At 37.2% G+C, this 25,817-nt stretch overlaps 1 protein-coding gene across 2 annotated transcripts; it reads left to right on the forward strand.

Moving 5' to 3' along the window:
* Positions 1–22,096: 22,096 nt before the first annotated feature.
* LOC306870939 (homeobox protein orthopedia B-like) lies at positions 22,097–24,639 on the forward strand (the record flags this gene model as incomplete). Of its 2 annotated transcripts, none has more annotated exons than XM_079418542.1 (3): positions 22,097–22,172; positions 22,498–22,889; positions 24,136–24,639. In XM_079418542.1, the coding sequence occupies 3 exons, from the start codon at positions 22,097–22,099 to the stop codon at positions 24,637–24,639; spliced, it is 972 nt and encodes a 323-aa protein (XP_079274668.1). The 2 variants fall into 2 exon arrangements, with proteins under 2 accessions (XP_079274668.1, XP_079274669.1); XM_079418543.1 differs by having other exon boundaries at positions 22,097–22,133.
* Positions 24,640–25,817: the final 1,178 nt, after the last annotated feature.

The following is a 25,817-nucleotide window of genomic DNA, read 5'->3' on the forward strand; positions in this document are numbered from 1 at the left end:
CATGCTCTCTGAAGGGTTTTTCCAGCATGTATGCATGTTCTGATGTGAGAGCTGTTTCTTCAGGGGTTTGCTGTCCTAACACATTTAAGTCCGGCCATCAGCCAAGATGAAACATCTGCTGTTGGGGAGAAACAAAGCGCACTAATCCAATATGTATTTCAGACATGTTAAACATCATCAGCTCCCCAGAGAGCGGCCACTGCTTGGCTATGGGAGAGAATTTTAAAGCAAATTGTTCTAATTTATGTAGGGACAATAAATCAAAATTAGGGTGAGGACAGTGTAATGCACTTCACTATAAAATGACAAAATGCAATAGGGGCTGGTACCATGCCCCGCATATGTTTGTGTGGGGGTTTTTATTTGAAGCTCTTTCTGCATTACACCTGATTGTAAGTTTATGTGAAACTGTGAGAATGGAATGATATCATTGTATAAAGTGCAGGGTATAAATACTGCTGCAGCCTATCAGGATTTACTATTTGATGGACAGTGGTTTCAATGCTTCATAAAATTTAATGCACTGAAATATGTGCACGTTTGCATTTTAATGTCCATGAATTGGCCTTCCACTTATATCATAGGTCACTTAAACTGTGTTTTGAATCATGTATGAGAGGAAAAGGGAACTGTATTTTTATTACTTCCAGTGAAATCTCAAGTCTCTTTTAGGAAAAAGGATTTGGTTGTGATTGAACAAAACAGTTGCTCTCTAGGTTTTAAACAAAAATGGCAGATGACCATAGGTTGGATCTGTTAAATTAGTTTTTACATGTTGTCAACTGGATATGAGTGGTTTTTAATAAAATTTTCACATACTGAGATTACTAAAAACTGTCGTGTCTGTTTAAAATAGCATTTTATTGATGATTTGTTATAAAATGCTCATAAGGAATGAGAATTAAACAAAATAATTTAATGTTTCTTTTATAGTATTTTAAGGTTACACTTTATTTTACCATAAACACTTTCAAATCACATGAGCCAATATTTTATTCACAATATAACAGAACATAAATGTTTAAACTGAGAACTTTACACTTTTATGCATTAAATGAGCTCATTTCCAACTTTATGCCTGCTACAGGTCTCAAAAATGTTGGCACGGGGGCAAAAAAGGGCAAAGCAAGAAAAAAAAAGCAAGAAATGTTGAAAAGATTCAGCTGGGTGAACATCTAGCAACTAATTAAGTTAATTGACATCAGGTCTGTAACATGATTAGCTATAAAAGGGATGTCTTAGGGAGGCCAAGTCTCGCAGAAGTAAAGATGGGCAGAGGCTCTCCAATCTGTGAAAGAGTGTGTAAAAAGATTGTAGGATATTTTAAAAACAACGTTCCTCAATGTCAAATTGCAAAGGCTTTGCAAATCTCATCATCTACAGTGCACAACATCATCAAAAGATTCAGAGAAACTGGAGAAATCTCTGTGCGTAAGGGACAAGGCCGAAGACCTTTGTTGGATGCCTGCATCACTCATCGGCATGAGTCTGTCATTGACATTACTAAATGGGCCCAGGAATACTTCCAGAAACCACTGTTGGTAAACACAATCCGCCATGCCATCTGCAGATGCCAACTAAAGCTATATCATGCAAAAAGGAAGCCATATGTGAACATGGTCCAGAAGTACCGTCGTGTCCTGTGGGCCAAGGCTCATTTAAAATTGACTGTTTTAAAGTGGAAAAGTGTACTATGGTCAGACGAGTCCAAATTTGACATTCTTGTTGGAAATCATAGACGCTGTGTCCTCCGGGCTAAAGCGGAGCGAGACCTTCCAGAGTGTTATCAGCGTTCAGTTCAAAAGCCAGCATCTCTGATGGTATGGGGGTGCATAGGTGCATACAGTATGGCAGCTTGCATGTTTTGGAAGGCACTATGAATGCTGAAAGGTATATAAAGGTTTTAGAGCAACATATGCTTCCCTGCAGACAACGTCTATTTCAGCAGGACAATTCAAAACCACATTCTGCAGCTATTACAACAGCATGGCTTCGTAGTAGAAGAGTCCGGGTGCTGCATTGGCCTGCCTGCAGTCCAGATCTTTCACCTATAGAGAACATTTGGCACATCATTAAATGAAAAAATACATCAAAGATGACCACAAACTCTTCAGCATCTGGAAACCTACATCAGGCAAGAATGGGAGCAAATTCCAACTCCAAAACTCCAGAAACTCATAACCTCGATGTCCAGATGACTTCAAACTGTTTTGGAGATTCTACATGCCCCTGTCCCAACTATTTTGAGACCTGTAGCAGGCATCAAATTTGAAATGAGCTCATTTTGTGTTTAAAATTATAAAATTTATCAGTTTAAACATTTGTTATCTATATTCTATTGTGAATAAAATATTGGCTCATGTGATTTGATTTTTTTATTTTATTTTTAGTTTATTCAAATTTAAAAACGTCCCAACATTTCTGGAATTCAGGTTGTAGATAGTCAAAATAGTGAGAATATTTGATTACACAAGTCAGTCTCATAAAACTCACAAAGAACTACAGAAAAAGGGTTTCCAAAGACTGATACCAGACAATTAAAAGCCTTTTGAAAAGTGCCATGTCCAGGCTTCTTACCCAAAGATACATCCTTTTACTTGTGCCCCAAAACTGGGTGTAAAATGGCCCTCATCTTTGGAAGTCTTTGGTGATGATGATGTCTGTGAGGGGGCAGATGCTGATGGGACATTGATGGATGTCTGGAGCAGAGCTGTCATTCAACTGGAACTGAAGCCTTTGGTCAGTCATGCAGTTCCCTGATACTGATTCTCTCTCTCTACTCTGCACACATGCCTTTACACTTACTTAAAAGTATTGTTATACTAACATGCTATACTGTATATGTGTGTGCAATAAAATGTGTGTGTATGGACAAAATAATCTGAACTATGCAATATTTCTTTAGTTTACCACCATTTTCCTTTAATATATAGCTTTCGACCTTCTTAGACTATAGATTTATGTAGATTCACATCAACTTTTGAATACTCTCTTGTTGAATGTGGTCTACAAGAACATCTTCTAGTGTTTCAGAGTTGTCACCCTTCACTCAAAAAATATCCAAAGTGTATTGATAATATTCAAGTCAGGTGATTTGACTGGCCAAGACAGATGTTGAAGATCATCTTGGTGCTCCAACTATCAAGGTTTTATGATCATAACACTACAATTTTTGCATTAGAGTCTGCGATTAAATATTTAAAATTTGCAGCATTTTCATGGATGTTGATAAGAATATTTCTAGATAGATAGATAGATAGATAGATAGATAGATAGATAGATAGATAGATTTACTTTTGGCTTTTTTAGCGTATATAAATTAAATCTTACATTGAGCAATAATTATGATTTACAGTGCATATTCTATAAAATAAGGAGTAATTCCAACTTTTTGTATTTGAATGCATTGTATAGTTTTGTATTAAGGCGGTTTTTCATTAGAAGGCACAATTAGTGATAAACTAGCCATAGCGGCCCGACTCATTAGATGCTGAAGCTTTATTTAAAATTTGAGCAGTGCCTTGTTTCCACTCTATTCTCCACCATATGTATGCATTAATTAGAGAACTGTGGAGGAGGAGTGGATTGCTGTGTGTGTGTTTATGTGTGAGCACGAATGTGTGTGTGTGAGAGCTAGGCAGTGTATATGATGTTTCGTGTTTCGCTTCAGTTCTACCCCCTATAACTGAGGATCTAATCAATCTGCTGGCTATTAAGTTTCTTAATTGATAATACATACAAATTAAGCTGAGTGCTGTTACTTTGGAGACTTCGAGCAGGTGATTTTTTAGGCACCGGTCCAAATGGACTTTTAAAGCAGTTAGCGTAAGACTGAATCTGTCTGGCTCAAGATGAATCTATACCATTGAGCTGAGGCTAAGGACAGAGTCTTCTCACTTTTCGTGATTCGATTCAGTTAGGCTACACAACACCAAACACATCTGGATGAATCCAATGGTTTTAGAGCATCATGTGAATCGCAAAGCAGAAAAATAAACCTGTTTACCATTAAAGTTGCAATGTAAGGAAGTAGCACCTGATCATTTCTTCCGTATTGTGACGTGCATCAGAGTGAAACATATCATCAAAAAAGAAGAATAAAAGTAGGGTGTTGACTTGGTTCTATCAGTCGGTTGTTTGATGGAATGAAGACAGATTTGAGTGTAAGGTTGCAGTCCATTGTAAGAAAGGGGCAGAGTTTACGCAAACAAAATAATTGGAGAAGTCTGGCATATTGTACGTCACCAGAGAGAAGCCTGATGTTTCACTGGAAGAATGAGATTGAAAAAAAAAAAATAATTTATGCATATGCATGGATGAAAAACTCACAATAGGATTAACAACTTGCGTTTAAAAATATAGATACGTATAATGAAATAGTGATCAAATCATCAAAGTCGGGAGGATTTCAAACATTATTTGTCTTATGTATATCTCACTGATAAACATCTAAAACATTTTGCACATGTTGTTATTCATAAAGTATGTACATATAATCAACACTTTACTATCACATCTCCTGCTCAGAATCCATCAAAACGGTCTCTTCATGCAAATTAGACAAAATAAACATTAACAACTCACAACCACCAAACATAAATTAGGCAGACAAACATGGAATGGCAGTTACCATCAGCATGATGAGTCATAAAGACAAAATAATGATCCAAATATTCACCCATCTTTATGGCTGATCTGAGGAAAAAACATTTAATTAATCAGACACTTCATTAGGAACACACTTATTTGGAATGCTAAATAGTAGAATGGAAAAACATGGTCAAAGAATTCACAAATCACTACCATGGAACAATAGAACTGCTTGGGAGTTAAATCTGACGTGATCATGTTTAATCATGAAAGTACTTTGCACAAGTGATCCCTGCATTAATGTTTTAATATCACAGTCTAATGTTAAATGTCATTGGAGAAATGTCTGCTTCTTGTGTAATGTGTCTGTTAGCAGAGTTTGACATGATGGAGACACTTGTTGGATGATTTCTGAGTGCTGGTCTGCCTTTTGGTCTCCATCCCCCTGAGACAAACGGACCTACAGGCATGCCAAACTCATTCTCTGATCAACACAATCTGATTTGGTCAATTTTGCCACATAGGACAATTCTCTATTACAGAGATAAATAGCTTTGGGCCAACTGTCGACCAAAACTTGTAAGCTAATAAATTATTCCAATTTCTCCCAATAGATTTCTCTAGAGACAGCCAAGGGAAATACACTTTTTGATTAGTGAAGTTACGCGTGTGTGTATTTTTGTGTCTGCGACACACAGATATGTCATCTCTGATTAGGAGCAGAGCTTCTCAGGTGGATGTTGCCTGAAGTGCTGTCATTTTGTAATGAACAGACAGAGGTTGGATTGGCCCACCCTTTCCCAATCTGGATATGGTGAGAAAATTTTCATACTGTATTCTACATGGGCTATTTGGGTGAATATTAATGCAAACTGTAATTAAGTATGCTACACTCAGCTCGGATAACTAAAAAACAAAAAAAAAAAACATAATTATATCCATAATACAGCAGTGTTTTGTCTTTAAGCAAGACCAATATTTGTGTTGCAATGTTAAATCTTTGCAATATCATTGTCGCATCGGTTATGATCTCTCTAATCCTAATGGCTCTAGAGTTGCATTTACAATTATCTCTATGTCCTTGCCAGACATTTTCTTAATAAGGTGCATGCGTTTTGTAAGTGGCAATTACCTTACAGTTCATCCATTCATAGTTCATTAATAGTTCATCCAAAAATGAAAATTTGCTGAACAGTTACTCACTCTCAGGCCATTCAAAATGAAGATGAATTTGTTTCTTTATCAGAACAGATTGGGAGAAATTTAGCATTACACCACTTTCTCACCAGTGGATCCTCCTCAGTGAATGGGTGCCGTCAGAATGAGAGTCCAAACAGCTGATAAAAAATTGACAATACTTTACAAGTAATCCACATGGCTCCAGTTCATCAGCCAACAGTCTTCTGAAGTGAAAAACTGTGTTTGCATGAAACAAATCCATTGTTAAGACATTTTACCCTTATGAAAATTAACCATGGTTTTACTACAAATAAAAAACATGGTTATAGTAGTTAAAACACGGTAACCACTAATTAACCATGGTTTTGCTACATTAACCATAGTTTTACCATGGTATTTGTAGTAAAAATGAGATTATACAAATATTAATCCATTCTCAAACAAAGCAAGGTTACTATAGTTTTACTATAAACAAACCATGGTTAATTTTCATAAGGATAGGTTTAAACCATTGCTTCCAGTCAAAATACATAAAAATCCATATACTGTTGTCTTCTCACATACATATCCACTGACATAATTGTGTACAACTGTTTCACTTTCACTGTGCTCGATATGTACATACTGTATTGCTCTCCAGATTCAGATGAGACTATTTTTCAACAATAACAAAATTGGCCTGTTGCACATGTAATGCATCCTCCTGCTAGTGGTGTTAACTCACAAACTGCCTTGAATTATAATGGCTTAAACCATTACATTTAATAACAATATTTCCATATAAACATAGCGGTTTCACTGAGCATGAACACACAGATCATTTATCAACCGCTCGGTGCCCTAAATTATTACGTCTCCAAACTTTCGAACAAGGTCAAGGAAATTCAAATTGTAAATTGAACTTTAAAAGGGTCAGCGATTTTTACTTTCCCTATTCATCTTCTCTCACCTTCTAACTTTGAGCCCAGGAGTGCATGATAATTGCATTTCAGTGGGTGGCAGAGTTTCATTATGTCTTCCTATCTTCTGCTCGCATGTGTAATTTAGTAAGGTCTTCCGAGAACTACGTAAAGGCAGGACTGCTTTAAAGAGAAGTTGTTACGTTTTGCAAATGAGCTATTTGGTGATAGTGATGTTTCCTTCTGCGTAGCCAATTTAGGCACAAAATATGATTTTCACGTCACATAAACTGAATGACAGATCTCAATGAGGTTGTTAGTCTCTGATGTTCAGCGGACACTCCAGACAAAGCATTTAATAACACAGACACTGCCATTCTGAGCCAATGAAAAACCTTATTTGTCATCCCACTTCAGAAAAACTCCACCACCTCCAGCAGCATAATACAGCGAGTGTATGTGTTTGCAAAGATGTACATGCGAGCTTGCGCGTGTGTGTGCGCCTGTGTGCAAAGAGCAAAGCAACCAGCTGGGTTGTAGGGGTAATAAAGAAGGAGAATCAATAGGGCATGCAATGGAGCCAAGGTGCTGCCATTTATCATGGCGCTTCTCTGACTCCAATCATTCATCAAGCTCAATGAGGCAGCAAATAGGAAAATGACTATTTGTATCAAACACATCTGCACTCATCCACTGAGGTATTTTATTCCCATTAACTTCCAAAGTAAAATACCCACTTTTTCAGCTGCTGTGTACCTGCGTGTACAGCCGTGCATGTGTGTGTGTGTGCGTGTGTTTTTATATTTGCGCAGTTAGTAGTAAGACAGCTTACATTGTGGGAATATTTAGAGCTGCATTCATTTGCACATGCATCTGTCAAAGCGTCACATATCAACCCATCCACCTCCCCAATCTGACCATATGCAATTATATATTTTGTGTCCCTAACAGCATTTTTAACTCACGCATTAACGGGTTACATTTTTCTATTGCTACGTGTCTCTCTCTCCAGCAATGGATGTCTCGAGAATCAAGTAAATATGCATTTCATTAACATTTGATAGTCTCTCATTTCTGTTCATAAATGACCATTCGGGGACGTACTAGATGTTCATTTCCATTGGCCAGGGCTGCATCAGATGTAAATGGGTGGATTAATGTAATTATGGTGTAATATGCCATGAAATAGTAGAGTCATTATCTCTGCTCTTTTATGAGGTGTCTGTGGATACAGGATTCTGAGGAATTTATTTTGCTGACAAATGACATGATTGCATTTGTTGTTTCAGGCTGTTATGATAATAAATGTAATATTGCTCACTAAGACAAAAACTCTAGAAATAGAAATAGTTACTCATAGGTATTTATTGCCTGCCGTTTTAAAGAATTGTCTTTATTGTTTGCAGTCATGCTGGCTGGCTTGTTTTAAATTTTGCATCAGATATTTGGGTGTGTCCTTATCCAATATGATTATTTTATTCAATTGATTAAAGGCTTGTGCTTTGTTTGTGTATAGTCTAATTGTGATTTATTGCATGGACCCTAAATCAATTTCAATCACTGTTGAAAAAAAAAATACACATAAAATACAATTAATGACCTAAACTTGAGGCTTTGCTTTGTCTGTGGTAATTGAGGGGAAAAAGCAAGGTGGGATCCTAATAGACATTATTGTCATCTGGTATTCACTGTGCACAAAACAGAAAAGCATGAGGTCTTCTTTGTGAAAACATTACATTTATATAAGTCTATGTAGGTTTTCTATGGAAAAAAAACTGAGGAAATATTTAGAAAAATATGCATGTTTAGTAACCAGATACAAATGCATTTGCAATAAATAATATACCATATAAATATCACTTTGTAGCATGTATTTTATGATGAGCCAATCTTGAAGGGTTTTTAAAAACTCATAAAATCAATATCTTGCACATAATTGTAAAAATATATTGTTTAGATAAACGTATTTTGCTTACACAGAATCAGCACATTTTGTGCATACATTGTAAGAATGAACCCTAAAATTCCTGCATAATGCTGCTATTGTTTGTCTTTGATCAGTTTCTAGTGGTGTGCAATGCTTACCTGAATTAAAAATAATTTGTGTTTGAATTTGCTATGTCTGTCACAAATATTCCAAATTAGCCAAGTAATTATTTGATAGTCCCAGCAATTACTATATAAATGGTTAAATTTGGAACTCTAGGGTCCCTAATTGATCCAAATTTGATGTTTTGCATATTTGCATAATGAGGAAATTGATAGAAAATTGTGTTCATTCATTTGTGAAGAATCCTATGAATTTTATGAATTTGAAAGCCGTCCGTTGACTGTGGATCAGTGACTTTGCTTGCTGATCGCTGGGAAAACTGGCCTCATGCCAAGTTTACAGTCATGCAGATGGACCTAAATGTAACCAGTTACATGTCAAAAATAAGATATGTAAAATAAATTATATTTTCAAATGTATATATTATTTTCCTTTTTTGCACAAAATGTCTACAAATTCACACAGTCTGTGTGTCCTACAGTCTGTCATTTTTTTCCAAATACATGCTGCATCTCCTGACTTAACAAACTGCACACGGAGACGTACTCATGCGTGGTCGCTCTGCCCTCATAAATACAGAACAGGCAGAGGTGATGTCTCCATTTCACACACAGGCCACAGGCATAATATGAGACCCTGCATTGCAATTATTTCGCCTCTGGTTTTGACGGTAAAGATGAATTGCCAGTTCATCCTATCATTGTTTTAGAGGTCGCTTAATGCCAGTTGAAATACTTATAACACATAATGACTTCAGCACGCCGCCAACAATAATGGCATGAATGAGAGTAGATTTATCACAACAATTCATAGCAGGAAATTTCTCATCAAGCCTAATTACTCATTACTCATGATCTGGCCCTTTCTGTTCCATATATATATATATATATAAAATGTCCAGGAATAGACCAATGAATACAAATAAAGCTGGAGTACATATTTTGAGCAAAGTAGGTTTTCTAATTATATATTCTTGAGAATGCAGCACAATGTATTTGCTATATTTCAATACCTTTTTAGCTGTCTTAGGTCTACTATTACAGATGGTAACCTGATTCTGTTTAGAGTATTTTGGTGTAGGCCTGTATCCTTAGGTTTTGGCCGCTCATTTAGACAGAGTAAGCCTACAACTCGCCACCAAAATATTAAGACCTTAATGCCTGAGATGCTCCAAATAAGATGTCAGATGTAGTTTATAGTATGTGATAATATCCTTCAGGGGCTCACTAAATCATTTCATGATCTGTTGCCTGTTGGCCTCATCCGACAGAAAAGGGCGAGTGGCTGTGGTGCATCGCTCCGAAAGTATAAAAGAGATGAAGGTAAGGATATTAAGTGACTCTATAGAACATCCAGGGCACAACAGAATGATTGATGGCGAGACAATGTGAAAGCTCGTGGACAGAGGACCCTTGGAGAGGCAGAAAAAGCCATCTCCAGCCTGGTGTGCTTGTGCGGTCTATTTGTATGAGTAATCAGTTGAGCTCCCTACTCTGTCAGTCCTGTTTACTCACTGATTCTCTCAACAAGACAGTCATTGACACGGGATAGATGGGGATAGTCTAGCAGAGAAACCAGCGGCTTTAAAGAGGTTAGGGTTACATTGGAGTCTCCAGACCCAAAGCACTATATTACACAATGCGATATTTGTAATACCTGACCATTTATTTGAATTGTAAGATCGTGTGTGATTTCCTTATGTCCTAGGAGTGTGTGTATGTGTGTGTGTGTGTGTGTGTGTGTTAACTAGACTGGCTGCAGGTGTCACAATGGTTCATTTCCACCAGCTGATGCTCTGCTCTTCTCGCCGTAACCGCAGTAACATTCTCTCCCCTTTCCGAGCGTTACTAATTTCTCTTCCACAGTCAAACACACATGCGCAATAATGGTGTAATTGATATTCAGACAGCGCTCTCTGCGAGGACACCAGGACTGCATTTAAATGTGTGCTCTTTCGTACATTTTCGCACATATTGGTTGCCCGAAGAGCCACGCTGGGTTTGAGTTAAAATATGCTCACAGAGAGCTGTCATTTAAGAGTCATGCCAAGTGCAACCACCTCTCTGCATAAATGCGGCCCACAGTACTTTGTTACTTTGTTATTTAGCATGTAGCCTACCAAAGACTCACTGAGGCCTATGAATTAAATTTTGTTTACCACTGTATTAGTAACACGTAACTTTCAACTATTACTAACCCATGTTTGCATGCTGTCCTTCATTTATTTTTCCATATGACTACTTTGACTTGGTCTTATGAAATCTCGCCGCCCTGGTTGTTCAGTACACTAGGATAAGCCACTGATCCAGTTTTCTCTAATCACGACAATTACACGACGATCATCGTGTCAGGACCGCTTTCACGTATCGACGAGGAAACTAAAGGTTCAGTAGACTGTTTGCTTTAAACGAATGGTTATTGTCATGGTGTAAAGAACAGAAACTGCTCTTTATTAATAATTGGAATCTTTTCTGGGAGCGTCCTAGGCTTTTCCGTGCTGATGGCCTGCACCCCAGCAGAGTCGGAGCAGAACTCCTGTCGGACAACATCTCCATGACGCTACGCTCCATCTGAATAGTAAGCCAATTCTCAAATAACTACTATGATGACTTTTATTCTACCCACTTAAATGATAGAAGTACTTGCGTTGTCCAATCTATACAGACTGTGTCTGTTCCCCGAATAGCGAGGTCAAAATATAAATTTAATGCAGGATGTAGAAAAAATCTGATCGTGATTAAACCAGAAAAACGCAAAATAAATGAACAAAAACAAATTTTAAAGCTTGGGCTCCTAAATATTAGATCACTCGCACCCAAAGCAGTTATTGTAAATGAAATGATCACAGATAATAATTTTGATGTACTGAAACCTGGCTTAAACCAAATTAATATTTTGGTCTAAATGAGTCTACTCCACCAAGATACTGTTATAAACATGAGCCCCGTCAGACTGGTCGTGGCGGCGGTGTTGCAACAATATATAGTGATATTCTCAATGTTACTCAGAAAACAGGATACAGGAGGTTTAACTCATTCGAAATACTTCTGCTTAATGTTACACTGTTAGATATGCAAAAGAAATCTCTCCTATCTCTTGCTCTGGCTACTGTGTATAGACCGCCAGGGCCATATACAGATTTCCTAAAAGAATTTGCTGATTTCCTCTCTGATCTATTAGTTAATGTTGATAAAGTGCTAATTGTCGGAGATTTTAACATTCACGTTGATAATAAAAATGATGCATTAGGACTTGCGTTTACTGACCTAATAAACTCTTTTGGATTCAAGCAAAACGTCACCGGGCCCACTCATCGTTTTAATCATACGCTAGATTTAATTATATCGCATTGAATTGATCTTACCGATATAGATATCGTACCTCAAAGTGATGAGGTTACTGATCATTTCCTTGTATCGTGCATGCTGCATTTTACTGATATTAGTTATATGGCTCCGCGTTATCGTCCGAGCAGAACTATTGTTCCAGCCACCAAAGACAGATTCACAAATAACCTGCCTGATTTATCTCAACTGCTCTGTGTACCCATAAATACACATGAACTAGACGAAATGACTAGCAACATGGGCACTATCTTCTCTAATACATTAGAAGCAGTTGCCCCTCAAATTGAAAAAGGTTAGAGAAAAACGTACTGTGCCATGGTACAACAGTTATACCCATTCTCTCAAGAAAGAAACTCGTAATCTTGAGCGCAAATGGAGAAAAACTAACTTGGAAGTTTTTAGAATTGCGTGGAAAAACAGTATGTCCAGCTATAGACAGGCTCTAAAAGCTGCCAGGGCAGAGCATATCCGCAAAATCATAGATAATAACCAAAACAATCCAAGGTTTTTATTTAGCACAGTGGCTAGATTAACAAATAAACAGACGCCACCCGATCTAAATATTCCCTCACAGTTTAATAGTAATGACTTTATGAATTTCTTTACTGATAAAATAGATAACGTCAGAAATACAATATCAAATGTAGATTCTACTGCGTCTAGTATTTCAGCTTCATTCATCGCACCCAAAGAAAAACTGCAGTGCTTTACATCTATAGGACAGGAAGAGCTAAATAAACTTATCAGTGCATCTAAACCAACAACATGTTCATTAGATCCTGTACCCACTAAACTACTGAAAGAGTTGTTACCTGTAGCAGAAGAACCACTTCTCAATATTATTAACTCATCGTTATCTTTAGGTCACATCCCAAAACCATTCAAACTGGCGGCTATTAAGCCTCTTATTAAGAAACCACAACTAGATTCTAATGAACTGGCAAATTACAGACCCATTTCAAATCTTTCGTTTATGTCTAACATTTTAGAAAAAGTTGTGTCTGCTCAATTGTGCTCCTTCAGTCAGGTTTCAGGCCTCACCATACAGAAACTGCACTTGTTAAAATTACAAATGACTTGCTTCTTGCTTCAGACCAAGGCTGCATCTCATTGCTAGTATTACTTGATCTTATTGCTGCGTTCGACACTATAGACCAGGGATGGGCAACTTCGGTCCTGGAGGGCCGGTGTCCTGCAGAGTTTAGCTCCAACCCTAATCAAACACACCTGCCTGTAACTTTCTAGTGATTTCGAAGACATTGATTAGCTTCTTCAGGTGTGTTTGATTAGGGTTGGAGTTAAACTCTGCAGGACATCGGCCCTCCAGGACCGAAGTTGCCCATCCCTGCTATAGACCATGACATACTCATAGATCGATTACAAAACTATACTGGTATTCAAGGGCAGGCTTTAAGATGGTTTAGATCCTATGTCCGATCGCTACCACTTTGTTCATTTAAATGGGGAGTCATCTCAATTATCACCAGTAAAGTATGGAGTACCACAAGGATCTGTCCTCGGTCCTCTGCTATTTTCAATATACATGTTGCCCCTTGGTAATATTATTAGAAAATACGGGATTAGTTTTCATTGTTATGCTGATGATACTCAACTATATCTCAACAAGACCAGATGAAACTTCTAAACTATCTAAGCTAATAGATTGTGTAAAAAATGTAAAAGATTGGATGACCAATAATTTCCTCCTATTAAATTCAGATAAGACAGAGATATTACTTATTGGACCAAAAAACTGTACACAGAATCTCTTGGATTACAATTTACAACTAGACGGATGCACTGTTACGTCCTCTAAAGTAAAAAAATCTGGGTGTTATATTAGACAGCAACTTGTCCTTTGAAAATCATATTTCTCATGTTACAAAAACAGTATTCTTCCATCTTAGAAACATTGCCAAGCTTCGAAACATGCTACCTGTTTCTGATGCAGAAAAGCTCGTTCATGCATTCATGACCTCTAGACTGGACTATTGTAATGCACTGTTAGCTGGTTGTCCTGCATCTTCAATAAACAAGCTACAGATAGTCCAAAATGCAGCGGCTAGAGTTCTTACCAGGTCAAGAAAATATGATCATATTACCCCAATTTTACAGTCTCTGCACTGGCTACCTATTAAGTTCCGTATCATTTACAAAATATTATTACTTGCCTATAAGGCCCTAAATGGTTTAGCTCCTGCGTACCTAACTTGTCTTTTACCACGCTACAATCCAACCCGCTCCCTAAGGTCGCAAAACTCTGGACTTTTGGTAGTACCTAGGATAGCAAAGTCCACTAAAGGACGTAGAGATTTTTCACATTTGGCTCCCAAACTCTGGAATAACCTTCCTGATAACGTTCAGGGTTCAGACACACTCTCTCTGTTTAAATCTAGATTAAAGACTCATCTCTTTAGCCAAGCATTCATATAATGCATTTTATAATCTTGTACTGCAGTTATATCTGATCAAATGTACATTATTATTATTCTTTAGCTTGGGTTGAACAAATCATTTTTGCTTAGATGGAACAGCAGCTACGATAATTATGTCTCTATTTGTTTCTCTGTTTCTGTCACGGGATTACCATCCCTAGGAATTACAGAAGCTTCAGTCTGGATCCAACCCTTAAATGATCTGAGATGACCGAACTCTTAGAAAAGATGTGTTAAAAAATTACACACTTTATGTGTAACACTCTAATTTACACATTTTGTGTCAATATTAAATAAAAATGTGTAGAAAAGAATAACCTCTTTTACACATGTTAATGTGTAGTTTAAAAATCAACACAGCTTGTGTATTTACACACAGCATTTAACACAATAAGTGTGGACCAATGTGCTAACACTTTATGTGTAGTTTTTAATGACGTCCGTTATTTAAATGAGCTAGTGTGTGAACCAATAGGATAATGTTAGGGTCTTTGAACAGAATCCAGTCAGCCCATAGTCATTTTAGTCTGTAATGAGACATGCTATTTCGTTTTACTTCTGTATTGTTGTAAGTAAAGTATCGTATTTATACCATAATCGCTTTACTACGTTAATCGACTAACACACGCGTCAAAACCACTTTTTTACTGCGGAGGAGACTGCTAGCAAGATTTCTGAGGTAAGTTGGACTTTTTGGACACCTTTACAAATGACTGAATTTAGCACGCAAAATTTTGCCAAGCAGTGGTAAATATGACCGCACTTTTAGACTTTTTTTTTTTTGTCTGTAAAGAAATGGTGCTGGCAATGCTCTTTATTTATTATGTCTAAAGTATTTAAAAGTTTGCTGAAATGATTAGCAATATGCAGACCAGGTAGCTTACAATCTAAATTTGCTAACATTATATCAAATATGTGATGTCTAACATTATGTTTATTATACAGCAAATGAACCAATCAGAAGATGGAGCATTTTCTATGTTCACAATTCAGGTAAGCACTGCAGTAAAACTCACATTAAATCATTCATTCATACCAAATCAAGCATACTTTAGTTTATAAACTTTTAGTTTTTTTAGTTTATATTTTAGCATTATTTTGATCTTTTGTTAGGCAGAAGACTCTCTGTAATTGCAGTCCTACATGACCAGGAAGGTACCTAATATCAGAGCACAGGTGGGTTAACTAAGTCCAAGAGAACCTGACTTGGACTACACACATCCAAACACAGGTTAAGAAAGCCAGGCAAAGACTGTACCATCTGCGACAGCTGAGGAAATTCAGGGTCTCACCAGCAATCCTGAAAACTTTCTATTCAGGGACCATAGAAAGTGTATTGACTCAGTGCATCTCAGTGTGGTATGGAAACAGCTCCAATCAGGACTGTAAAGCACTACAGAGAGTTGTGCGCTTAGCTGAGCACATCTCAGGATCTGCTCCCCCCTCTCTGCAGGACATCTACCTCAAACGCTGCAAAAATAGAGCTGTCAAAATCATCAAGGACTCAAATCACCCTGGTAACCGACTATTCACTTTGCTTCCATCTGGTAAGCGCTTCCGTAGCCTGATGGCAAAAACTGAGAGACTTAGGAGGAGCTTCTTCCCCCAGGCCATCAGGCTCCTAAACTCTAACTCTGTGTCATAACATCACATGACTCCATATAAATATCACTATATCAATAAGCTATTCATAATTTTTTCTACCTCATATTGCTGCTATTTAAATACCCTGGACAACTTTTTTTGCACATTCTTTTGCACATTCCTCTTTATTACTATTTAAGTCAACAACATACTGACCTGCACATTTATATTTATATTTTTTTATCTTTTATTTTATTTTATTCTTTTTATTTTTTTCTACTTTTCTGACCTACATTTCACTGCTGGTTATACTCTGTATAATTGTGTATGTGACGAATAAAAATCTTGAATCTTGAATCATTGCAGTCCCACATGGCCACCAGCAATCCAGCAAAGTTTGGAAAAAAGTGAAATGACTATGAAGGTGCGGTTATGTGTCATGTTACCTAATGAGATGAAAATAACTGTTTTGTCCTATGTTGGACATTTCCTTGTTGACTGCTTAAAATTGTATATATATTCTGCAGTTCTATGAATGTAATTGTTGATATTTCATCATAATAAATATTTTGACACGCTAAACAACCAATGATTTTTCCATTCATTTTGTCAAATGTGAACATTTTGTTTAGAATTCATGTATGTTTTTTAACATAATGTATGTAGTGACGGACAGCACATAATGTGTTAAATTATACACGTTTACACATCTTTGTGATAACCTTTCTGTCACATTTACGGTGTTAAAACCATCAACACAATGAGTAAAAGTTAACACAAAAAACGTTGTCCCAGAACTCACCCATGTGTTAAAATTTAACACAGGTCGTGTCATTTTTAACACATCTTTCTAAGAGTGACCTGAGAAAAGATAATGCCAACCCCTTAAGAGGACCTCAGAGGATGCCACGCTGAGACAACATACAGAATTACCAAATTTTGCCATAAGTTAAATATATCAAGGTTCTGCAATATATAAATATATTGTGGAAACTTAATTTCCTGTAGAGCTGCTTTGCAACGATTTGTATCGTAAAAAGCGCTATACTAACTTGAACTTGAATTATCTACGGACCCTGACAGACGTTCCTTGTAACTCTGTTTTATTTTCAAACTGCCCCTAATCAGCGACTCTCATTACAATCGCTGATTAAACTGCAAATTATCCAGCAGCGCCAACAGTTCGCGCCTACCACCGGCTCGTTCAATATCAATTACACCGAGCAGCATGCCTGCAGCCTCCGGGAGCCTCCAAGTGCTTGATGGTGGCACTTATTAGTTTGGAAAACAAGGAAAATACTAATAATCAGGGGTCACGAGAAAAAAAAGAGGACACGGGGGCGTTATAAGGTGGCAATTAAAATGCTATGAATAGATACGGCATTCTTCTTTGCGCACATAGGCTACTGTAGTAGCCTTTGAAATGTATGGTAAATATACCCTACCTGGAGTGTCTGTACTTCATGTCAAGTCACCCACTTCCAAAACAAGCGATTTATGATCTCTGCTTCTTCTTAGTCATTTTTCCCCTTTGCATTTTAATGATGAAGAATAAGTCATTTATGGTCTGTAAATACCAAGGTCTGTATAAAAGCAAGCCTGCGCTGAGCGCAGCGCTCTATTTGTGTGGTCCAAATTCATTTATAGGCTACTATCCTCAGATACAAATAACGTCGTGCTAGGCAATTACTTGGCAAATCATATCTGTATGTCTCAGTGCAGTTATATTATTGAAAAACGAATGGGGTGAGAGGGTGGTATGGCGAAATGAAAGTATTGCTAAGCGCATTTCGAGGATTTACAAGACAGTTCTCTTCCGTGATGTGCGCATATGTAATATTGATTTTATTTTGATTACACAAAAACTGAAAATGGGCCCCATATGTAGCTTTGTTACAGGTTGGTGCAAGATGTGCTATAGGCCTATATTGGCCTGATAAAATAATATATTTTTTGGAAAGATTATGCACAGTTTTCAATATTCAAATAATTTGCTACAGTTTCATAAGAAATAACATCGGCCACTCAGTGGAATAGCCAATGCATGAGTAGTTTTCCTTACAGAGGAGCCTATATTTTACGTTTAAGGGAATGACGCATCTATAGTAGGCTGCTAAAAAAATTGTTCATATGGCTACTTTTGTGCCAATAAAAATGTATTCTTTGAATTAAGAAGCGGCAAATCCATTTATTATGTTTCACATAAGTGCCTCGGGATAAGAATAAAATGCCTCCACTGGGGCAACTCTTCATTCAAAGTGGATTATCTGCATTTCTCAAAGCTGCAGTAAAGCAGCATGATATATTCATTTGGTGAGTTCAGCTTTGTATATGCTAACAATGACGACTGAAATTATTTGTAACTGACACAAAGTGTGACAAAGTATGTCAGGCCTTCTGAGCAAAGAACACACATTACTGAAGATCTGCCCCATAATGCACCTGACTAATGGCAGCTTACCCACGCGCCCTGCTGATTTCATGAAAAATGAATTTTGTGCTGTCACTCCTACAAGTTAGCAAGCAAATCCGAAAAGAAACTATTAGTACGCATTTATTATCAATAGTGATATCTACAAACTCTATTAGAAAAATCTGCCAGCAATTTATTCAATAAATGTATCTCGTTTGTGCGTAATTGATAAATAATCAAAATTTATCAACGTAACCTGCAAACATTTCAGTTACAATCAAGTAAAAGTAGACCATTTACCACCTGACTTGGTCGGAATTAGAGCTAAATTGACGATCAATTAATCTTGGAGGCGCTAGAGTTGTATTTTGTGGACAAGCAGCAGAGAAGTGGCAAATAAATGGAGTGGAGACAGGAGATTAGTGGAATGAGCAGAAAGGAGCTGAACCGCCTCGGTCTGTAGATAATGGGCTTGCAGCTGGGTCGCAAATTGCTGGATTTGTATCATCAGTATGGAGTCAAATAGTAGTCTTTCTGATTTATCATACAGAGTCCGAGGTTGTTGTTTTTTTTAACTTTCAGGCGCAACATGGTTCTTCGAATGGGTTGGAATCTTATATAGGCTACTGACAAAAGGAATAGCTTTAATGCAATTTAAATGAACATGGGTAAAGCTTCAGGTAAATGTAAAATAAACGCCTGTTCAGATCATTCATTTTTAACGAATACAATAAGCGAAGACAATAAACGACAATTTAAAAAAAAAATGCAACAGGCGAAATGTTTTCATTTCCACATAATGCATCCAATTAAGCATCTGAGAGTCCTCACAGATTCACTTGCACTTTTCTCCAATTTTGTCAATAACATGATACATTGTAAACATCGCCGTTTTGAGAGATGGCCTAATATACCTTTATTACTTTATGAACATTATAAGACTCATTCACATCGAGTTTTCTATGGAAGGGGAGTGGTTTGGCGCATTTAAGCATTACTGTTTCACTCTCGTCTTGCAATGTACAAGGTCAGTGAAACTAATTATTTTCAATATTAATTTGCTGATGCATTAAATTGCATTAGCAGTGTGATTATGCTGGAATTTAATAATTACTAGCACATGTTCCCAATTTGGAAAAACTCAGAGTGACCACTGACCCAAGTCCTCCCTTCTCGCAAGCCACTTAAGGCCTTTCTTAAATGAATAATGTCAGTATATGCACCGTCTTAAATTTTAGTTACCACACCCTATTCCTTTACTTGTTTGACACATGAGTTCGCTTCACTGTTTATTTCAAACAAAACAAAAATGAAAAAATAATATATATATTTTTTTAAAATAACTATTAGGCCTATTTATATTGCTGTTCCACAGGTTTTGTGTAAGAGTAACCTTAACTAACTTTCTTGCATAAGGCCCAGAACTGAATTATCGAACATCGAAGTAAACACATTTTCATGTTTAGATGATTGTCGTGCTTACCCCCAAAAGTCTCATTACGGACCGTAATGGAGGCCAGCCACTCCGTGACACACCAAAGCTCCATTTCATTACGGTAATCGCCGTCCAATGCTGATTATTTTATTTAGGGCCATAATTGTATTCTCCCCAGATAACTCACGTTGAAATCGGGTCCACATGGAGGGCACCGAGTCTAATCACAGTATGAGATGCGACGGGGGTCGTGGCTGCTTGAATGGAGGAGCCGTTGTGCTACTTTCCAATTGACTTATTTCACGGTATATGGTGAGCCCTTTGGACCTATTATCCAACCTATGTCAAACCGCAATGTCATTTACACAAAATAAATAAGAATTCCTCACGGATGGAATCGGTATATCAACAGAATTTGTCCTGTGAAAATGATAAAATAACACCCAGAAGCATATTAAAGCACATTCAAAATCATGTTTACATTTTTTATATGAACACTGCAACATTTACAGCCAATAATAATAATAGCAATAATAATAATAATAACACCGACATTATTCCTTCTCTAATTACAGTCAATTGTAAATGACAACCTTTCAAATAACAAACAATTTGAACCTTGGAGCAGAGAATATCAATAATTGACTATAACTTGCACGGCCAGAAAACAATGCGTGCACAGTAATCATGGGTTAATAATAATAATAATAATAATAAAAGTAATAATAATCAGACATATAATGTTGTCATTATATTAAGTTATACTATTTTTTATATAGGCTAAACATTATGTCATCCACCGCCGTGATTATGTAGCCTAGATTATTTACGGTCTAAAATATTGCATTGATCTGAACGGATGTTTAAACCCATTCATTTCTTTGACATTCAGCTGGATTCAAACTACATTACAGGAAAGTAGGATACGCGACGAGCCCAAAGTAGCTGTTGTAAAGTATGAAGAAATATGACAGCATTTGTAGGGTCTTTAGTGATATTCGAGATTCCCATATCCTTTGTGTTTCTTAATTAGCTACTCTCAGTAGTCCAACAGCTTGGCCGTACACAAAACGAGAGGAGCGCTGATTGATTATACAAAAACACGCTGAAAACTTGACAGCTTGGAGAATGTGCTTTCGCTGAATGGATTAAATTAGGCAATGTATGTCAGCGAGTTTGAATTAAATAAATCAAATTACTTGCGTCAGCGCTGATGAAACATCGATACAACTGAGGCATCAGTACGCATCAGTAGCCTGTTTCACCTCAAGCCTTTACCGAAATCAATTAGAATTCTTCAAACATGATTTACAACGCCTTCTTGCAATATATCTAAACACAGTTAAATTACCACGCATTACTCAGATTTCACTGTAATAACTGAGACGAAAGCTCATAGATTTGGCACTAATTACTTCAAATGCTTAATGGTCTTGAAAATGACTAGTTGGAAATGTACCTTGAATGTGTTGTTAGCTGCCTCAAAGAATTCATCGTTTTTGATAGATGGATTCCACTCAAATAAAGCTGTAACTCACATGAAGGTAATAAAACAACCAGCTCACAGCACCCATAGCAACTCTGTGTTCATTCTCTTCACACGAAAACAAGCAAATATATGACCCGCGTTCTGCATTCGATTCGATTCGCAAGGGGCCTACAACCAAATAGTGACTTTACAAAAAGTGCTTCTTATTCCATGTGTTTAGATGGAATAATATTGCATCCCAAGTCGTAGGCTATAAAGACTAGACTTTTCCACCTTTTTTGAAGCCTCTTTTTACCAGTACAGAAAGCTTTATTATTCACTGGTTATTTGCCATAATTATGAAGTCATTTAAAATGTATAGCTAATAAGGGGGCGACGCAATAAATCAGATTTGAAATGAACGAGAGCAACTGCAGATGAAGCCGGTTTGTGGATTTTAGTGGTTGGTTGTCTGACATTTTCAACCCTCAATTCTGATTGGCTCGCATTTGTGGAACCTCATGGGCTCATCCAACTATTAAGCGCCTCCCAATCTCTCTAAAGAACAGTATAATACACGGAACCGCCTTTTTAAACGCACTGACGACTTTCCTTCATTTGAGCCCTATGCGCTTTTTAAAAGGGTTAAAAGTTGTAGAGTAGTTTGGGAAGCAGTTGTGACTCCAGCAGTGCGCAATGCTCTCTCATGCCGACCTTTTGGATACTCGCCTCGGTGAGTTATCGCCACCAAACTCCGGTCTTCAGCTCCACTGTAAGCTAGAGTATTTTTCAGTCTCCAAACTAGTGAACTATGTGATTGCAAAATTGATATCTCAATCTGTTCTCATTTTACTTGCAATGTTTGTTAATAATCAGATAAATTAATTACACATTTTCATCCATCAGCTTACTCTGATGGATTGCGAAACTGAACGATGTTTTTTTATAATTGTTTGTGCAAAAAAAAAAAAAAAAAAAAAAGGCATTAAGTTTATAATTTTTAAAAATACATTTTGTTCTTTCTGTCTTTAATATTGATATTTACATGTTCCTGCCATTTGGAGAGAACGCAAAATTTTTGACTCGTTCGTCCACAGGGATGAAGGATGCTGCAGCCGAGCTTCTCGGACACAGGGAGGCTTTGAAGTGCAGACTAGGGGGGGCTGACTCTGGACACCCCGGCGATCATACTTCGGCTACAGATACTGTGGAAGGGACCACTATGCTCCCCGGGGAAGACATAAGTAATGGGGGATCCAATCCTAATGGAATGCAGCAGGTCAAAGACCAAGAAAAGCAGCAACAGCAAAACTCTAATAATCAGTCGGGTGGCCAGCAAAACCAACAGAAACAGAAACGCCACAGGACCCGCTTTACTCCAGCGCAGCTGAACGAACTGGAAAGGAGCTTTGCTAAAACCCACTACCCTGATATCTTCATGAGAGAGGAACTTGCATTAAGGGTTGGTTTAACGGAGTCACGGGTTCAGGTGAGACTGAGTGGACCTGCTCATTTTTGATATCGTAAAGGAGCTTTCTGGTGATTAACAGTTTAAAAAGATAAACGGAAAGCAAACTGAACAAAAATGATATGATGAAAATATTTTTTTTTCTAAAGATCTGTAACAGTTGCATGGTATTATGTCTTCAGTAATAATAATAATAGGCCTAATAATTCCTCAAAACAATGTCAAGCCAAATATATAGGTAAATATCGATGCTGCCCGCCGCGCAATGTAAAAACATTTGTGTGTGCATGTGTTGTCAGTGCAAAAATACAACTTACAAAATTTCCATTTAAAAAAAGTGAAATAAAATGCCCTCAAACGAAAAGAAATAAAAATACTACATTTGCACATTTTTCTTCAAAGATCAGCGTCAGCAGAATGTATGCCCTATTAGACAATACTTTACAAAACTTGTTGTATAGCCTAGCTGAATACGAATTGTGTCGTTAACAGTAGTATAAACTTATGCAAATTAGAAATAAAAAAATAAAATAATAGTAAGACGTCAATAATAATTCGTATGAGCCAAGCGCTAGGCTAAATGTTAAAAATACCTCAACAATAAGAAGGGATAATATCCATTTTGGACGCTGCTTTGTGCGCTTATTTTCATCATGAATTCATGATTATGGTTCCATGATGAATTACTGAGGCCATCAAACTATTTGTCTCCTAGAATGTGTCATCAGCTATAACGACTTCATCGCCGGCTGTCTGCAAAACATTGCAGAAATTGCCTTGTCTCTTTTTCTCTTTAAATTACCCTCCCGCATGTTATCGCTATTGTCCGTGAAGGTAGTAGCCTAATATTTAAAAATTTTACATAGCGTCAACAAAAAACAAGCAGGTGCATGTTTATAACCCTCAGCAAGTCAGCATTCATGAAGAACCATTGTACAAAGGCTATATTATTTACAGTGGCTCAGTTCTGCATTTAAAAATAAAAGTGCTCGCCTCTTACCCACAAACATATTGCAAGAAATTGTGCGGTAAGCTATTATATATTTTATTTATGTTTTTATTTAATAATTGTTATTAATTTATTTTAAAAAATTAAATTGATTTTAGAATTAAAATCAAAGAAATATTGTTGTATGCAGTTTATTAGGCTATAGCAAAATATTTGTGCAAGAAAGTTGTAAAAGTAGCCTAGGCAATACAACTATAATTCATACTCACCGACGAAATGCGTGACTTTCTAAGTGTTTGTTTTTGTTTATCCTTTCAGGTGTGGTTCCAGAATCGACGCGCAAAATGGAAGAAGCGCAAGAAGACAACCAACGTTTTCCGGGCGCCGGGCACTTTGCTGCCAACACACGGTCTGCCTCAGTTTCCGTCTGCGATGGGCGACAGTCTCTGCTCTTTTCATGCCAACGACACGCGCTGGGCCGCAGCCGGGATGCCTGGAGTCTCACAGCTGCAGATACCGCCTGCGCTGGGCCGACAGCAGGCGATGGCACAGTCTCTGTCCCAGTGCAGTCTCGGAGCCGGCCACCCACCAAACTCCATGGGCCTTTCCAGCAGCTTATCGTCAAATGGTTCCGGTCTTCAATCGCATCTGTATCAACCCACATTTCCAGGGATGGTGTCCGCTTCCCTCTCGGGTCCAACGAATGTGAGCGGCTCCCCACAGCTGTGCAGCTCGCCGGACAGTGATATGTGGAGAGGGACTAGTATCGCTTCGCTGCGCCGTAAAGCACTTGAGCACACCGTTTCCATGAGTTTCACCTAATTTCAGCATCCAAGACGTCTTTTCTGTCACTGCAAACCCCAAGTATTCCTGAAAAACAGTCACGGAGCACTCAGGATATGAGGTTATAACTGTGAAATTACAAATTGGCAGCCTTACTGGATGATGGGATCCCAACAAACCCCAGACAATGCTTATATAGCCTACAGCAGATGTAGACTCTAGTAATAGTTTTAATGCTTGAAATAGCCTATATGTAATTTATTTATGTTTTGGATTCGGTCAGGTTTATTTGGTTTTCATAGCTATTACGATTTTAATAACGGCCTGTTTATTTATGTATTTATGAGTATTTATTTGACTCTTCATTCATATATGAAGAAACAACTGAAAGCGTATTTATTTCGCTGATCGGTGATATTATTTTGAACTAAACTAAATGTAAAAGGACACGTTATTAAGGACCACATGTGTGCATGTACAGATTTGTTTTACGGCATGTACTACATGTTGGAGTGATTTTTCAGGTACAGAACTGAACACGTTGGAGTAAGAGCCAATTTCCAAATAATCAGATTCAGATGCATGTAAAATTTCAACCAGGATCAACAGGAAGTTGTTTACATAAAGCAAAATGAACTTGAGAGTTTGTGTAGATAAGAAAAAAATCTTGTTATCTGCTGGTATGTTTGTGATATGTTTTAACATATTGTCTGTGCTTATTACTGGAATATGTTTTTTGTAAATGTTTATCGTACCAAATTCAACAGAATTGGGAAGGTTTATGTAAGTGGGTGAATAAAATCAATTTAAGAATTTCAGTATGGTATGTGATCTCTAAGTCCAGAAGATTTTTGAAATGCAGCAAGTAAATATAGAGGGTGTTGCAGATGATTTAAGAGTGACTTTAATTGCCAAGTCCATATGCAGTTTTATAGATGGAGAAGCAAGAAACAAAAATATAGCTCAAAATGAAAAACTGTCCACATATTTTAAGGTTATGGAGCGATAATTTGGATTTCAAACATATGTTTGTCTGAAGAGATCTTATAATTTAGCAGACTTTTTTTTCTAAAGCAACATTCTGGAAGGATATGCTTTGCTCAATATAGGGACACTAAACAATGCTCAAGTTTATGAATCATTTGTCCAGATTTTTACCCCATCTCTACAGAATTGCTTGACATTGCCATGTTGTCAATATTTACCCCCTGACATTA

Source organism: Barbus barbus (genome assembly GCF_936440315.1).
Source record: "Barbus barbus genome assembly, chromosome: 6".
In the NCBI taxonomy this organism is placed as follows: Eukaryota; Metazoa; Chordata; class Actinopteri; order Cypriniformes; family Cyprinidae; genus Barbus; species Barbus barbus.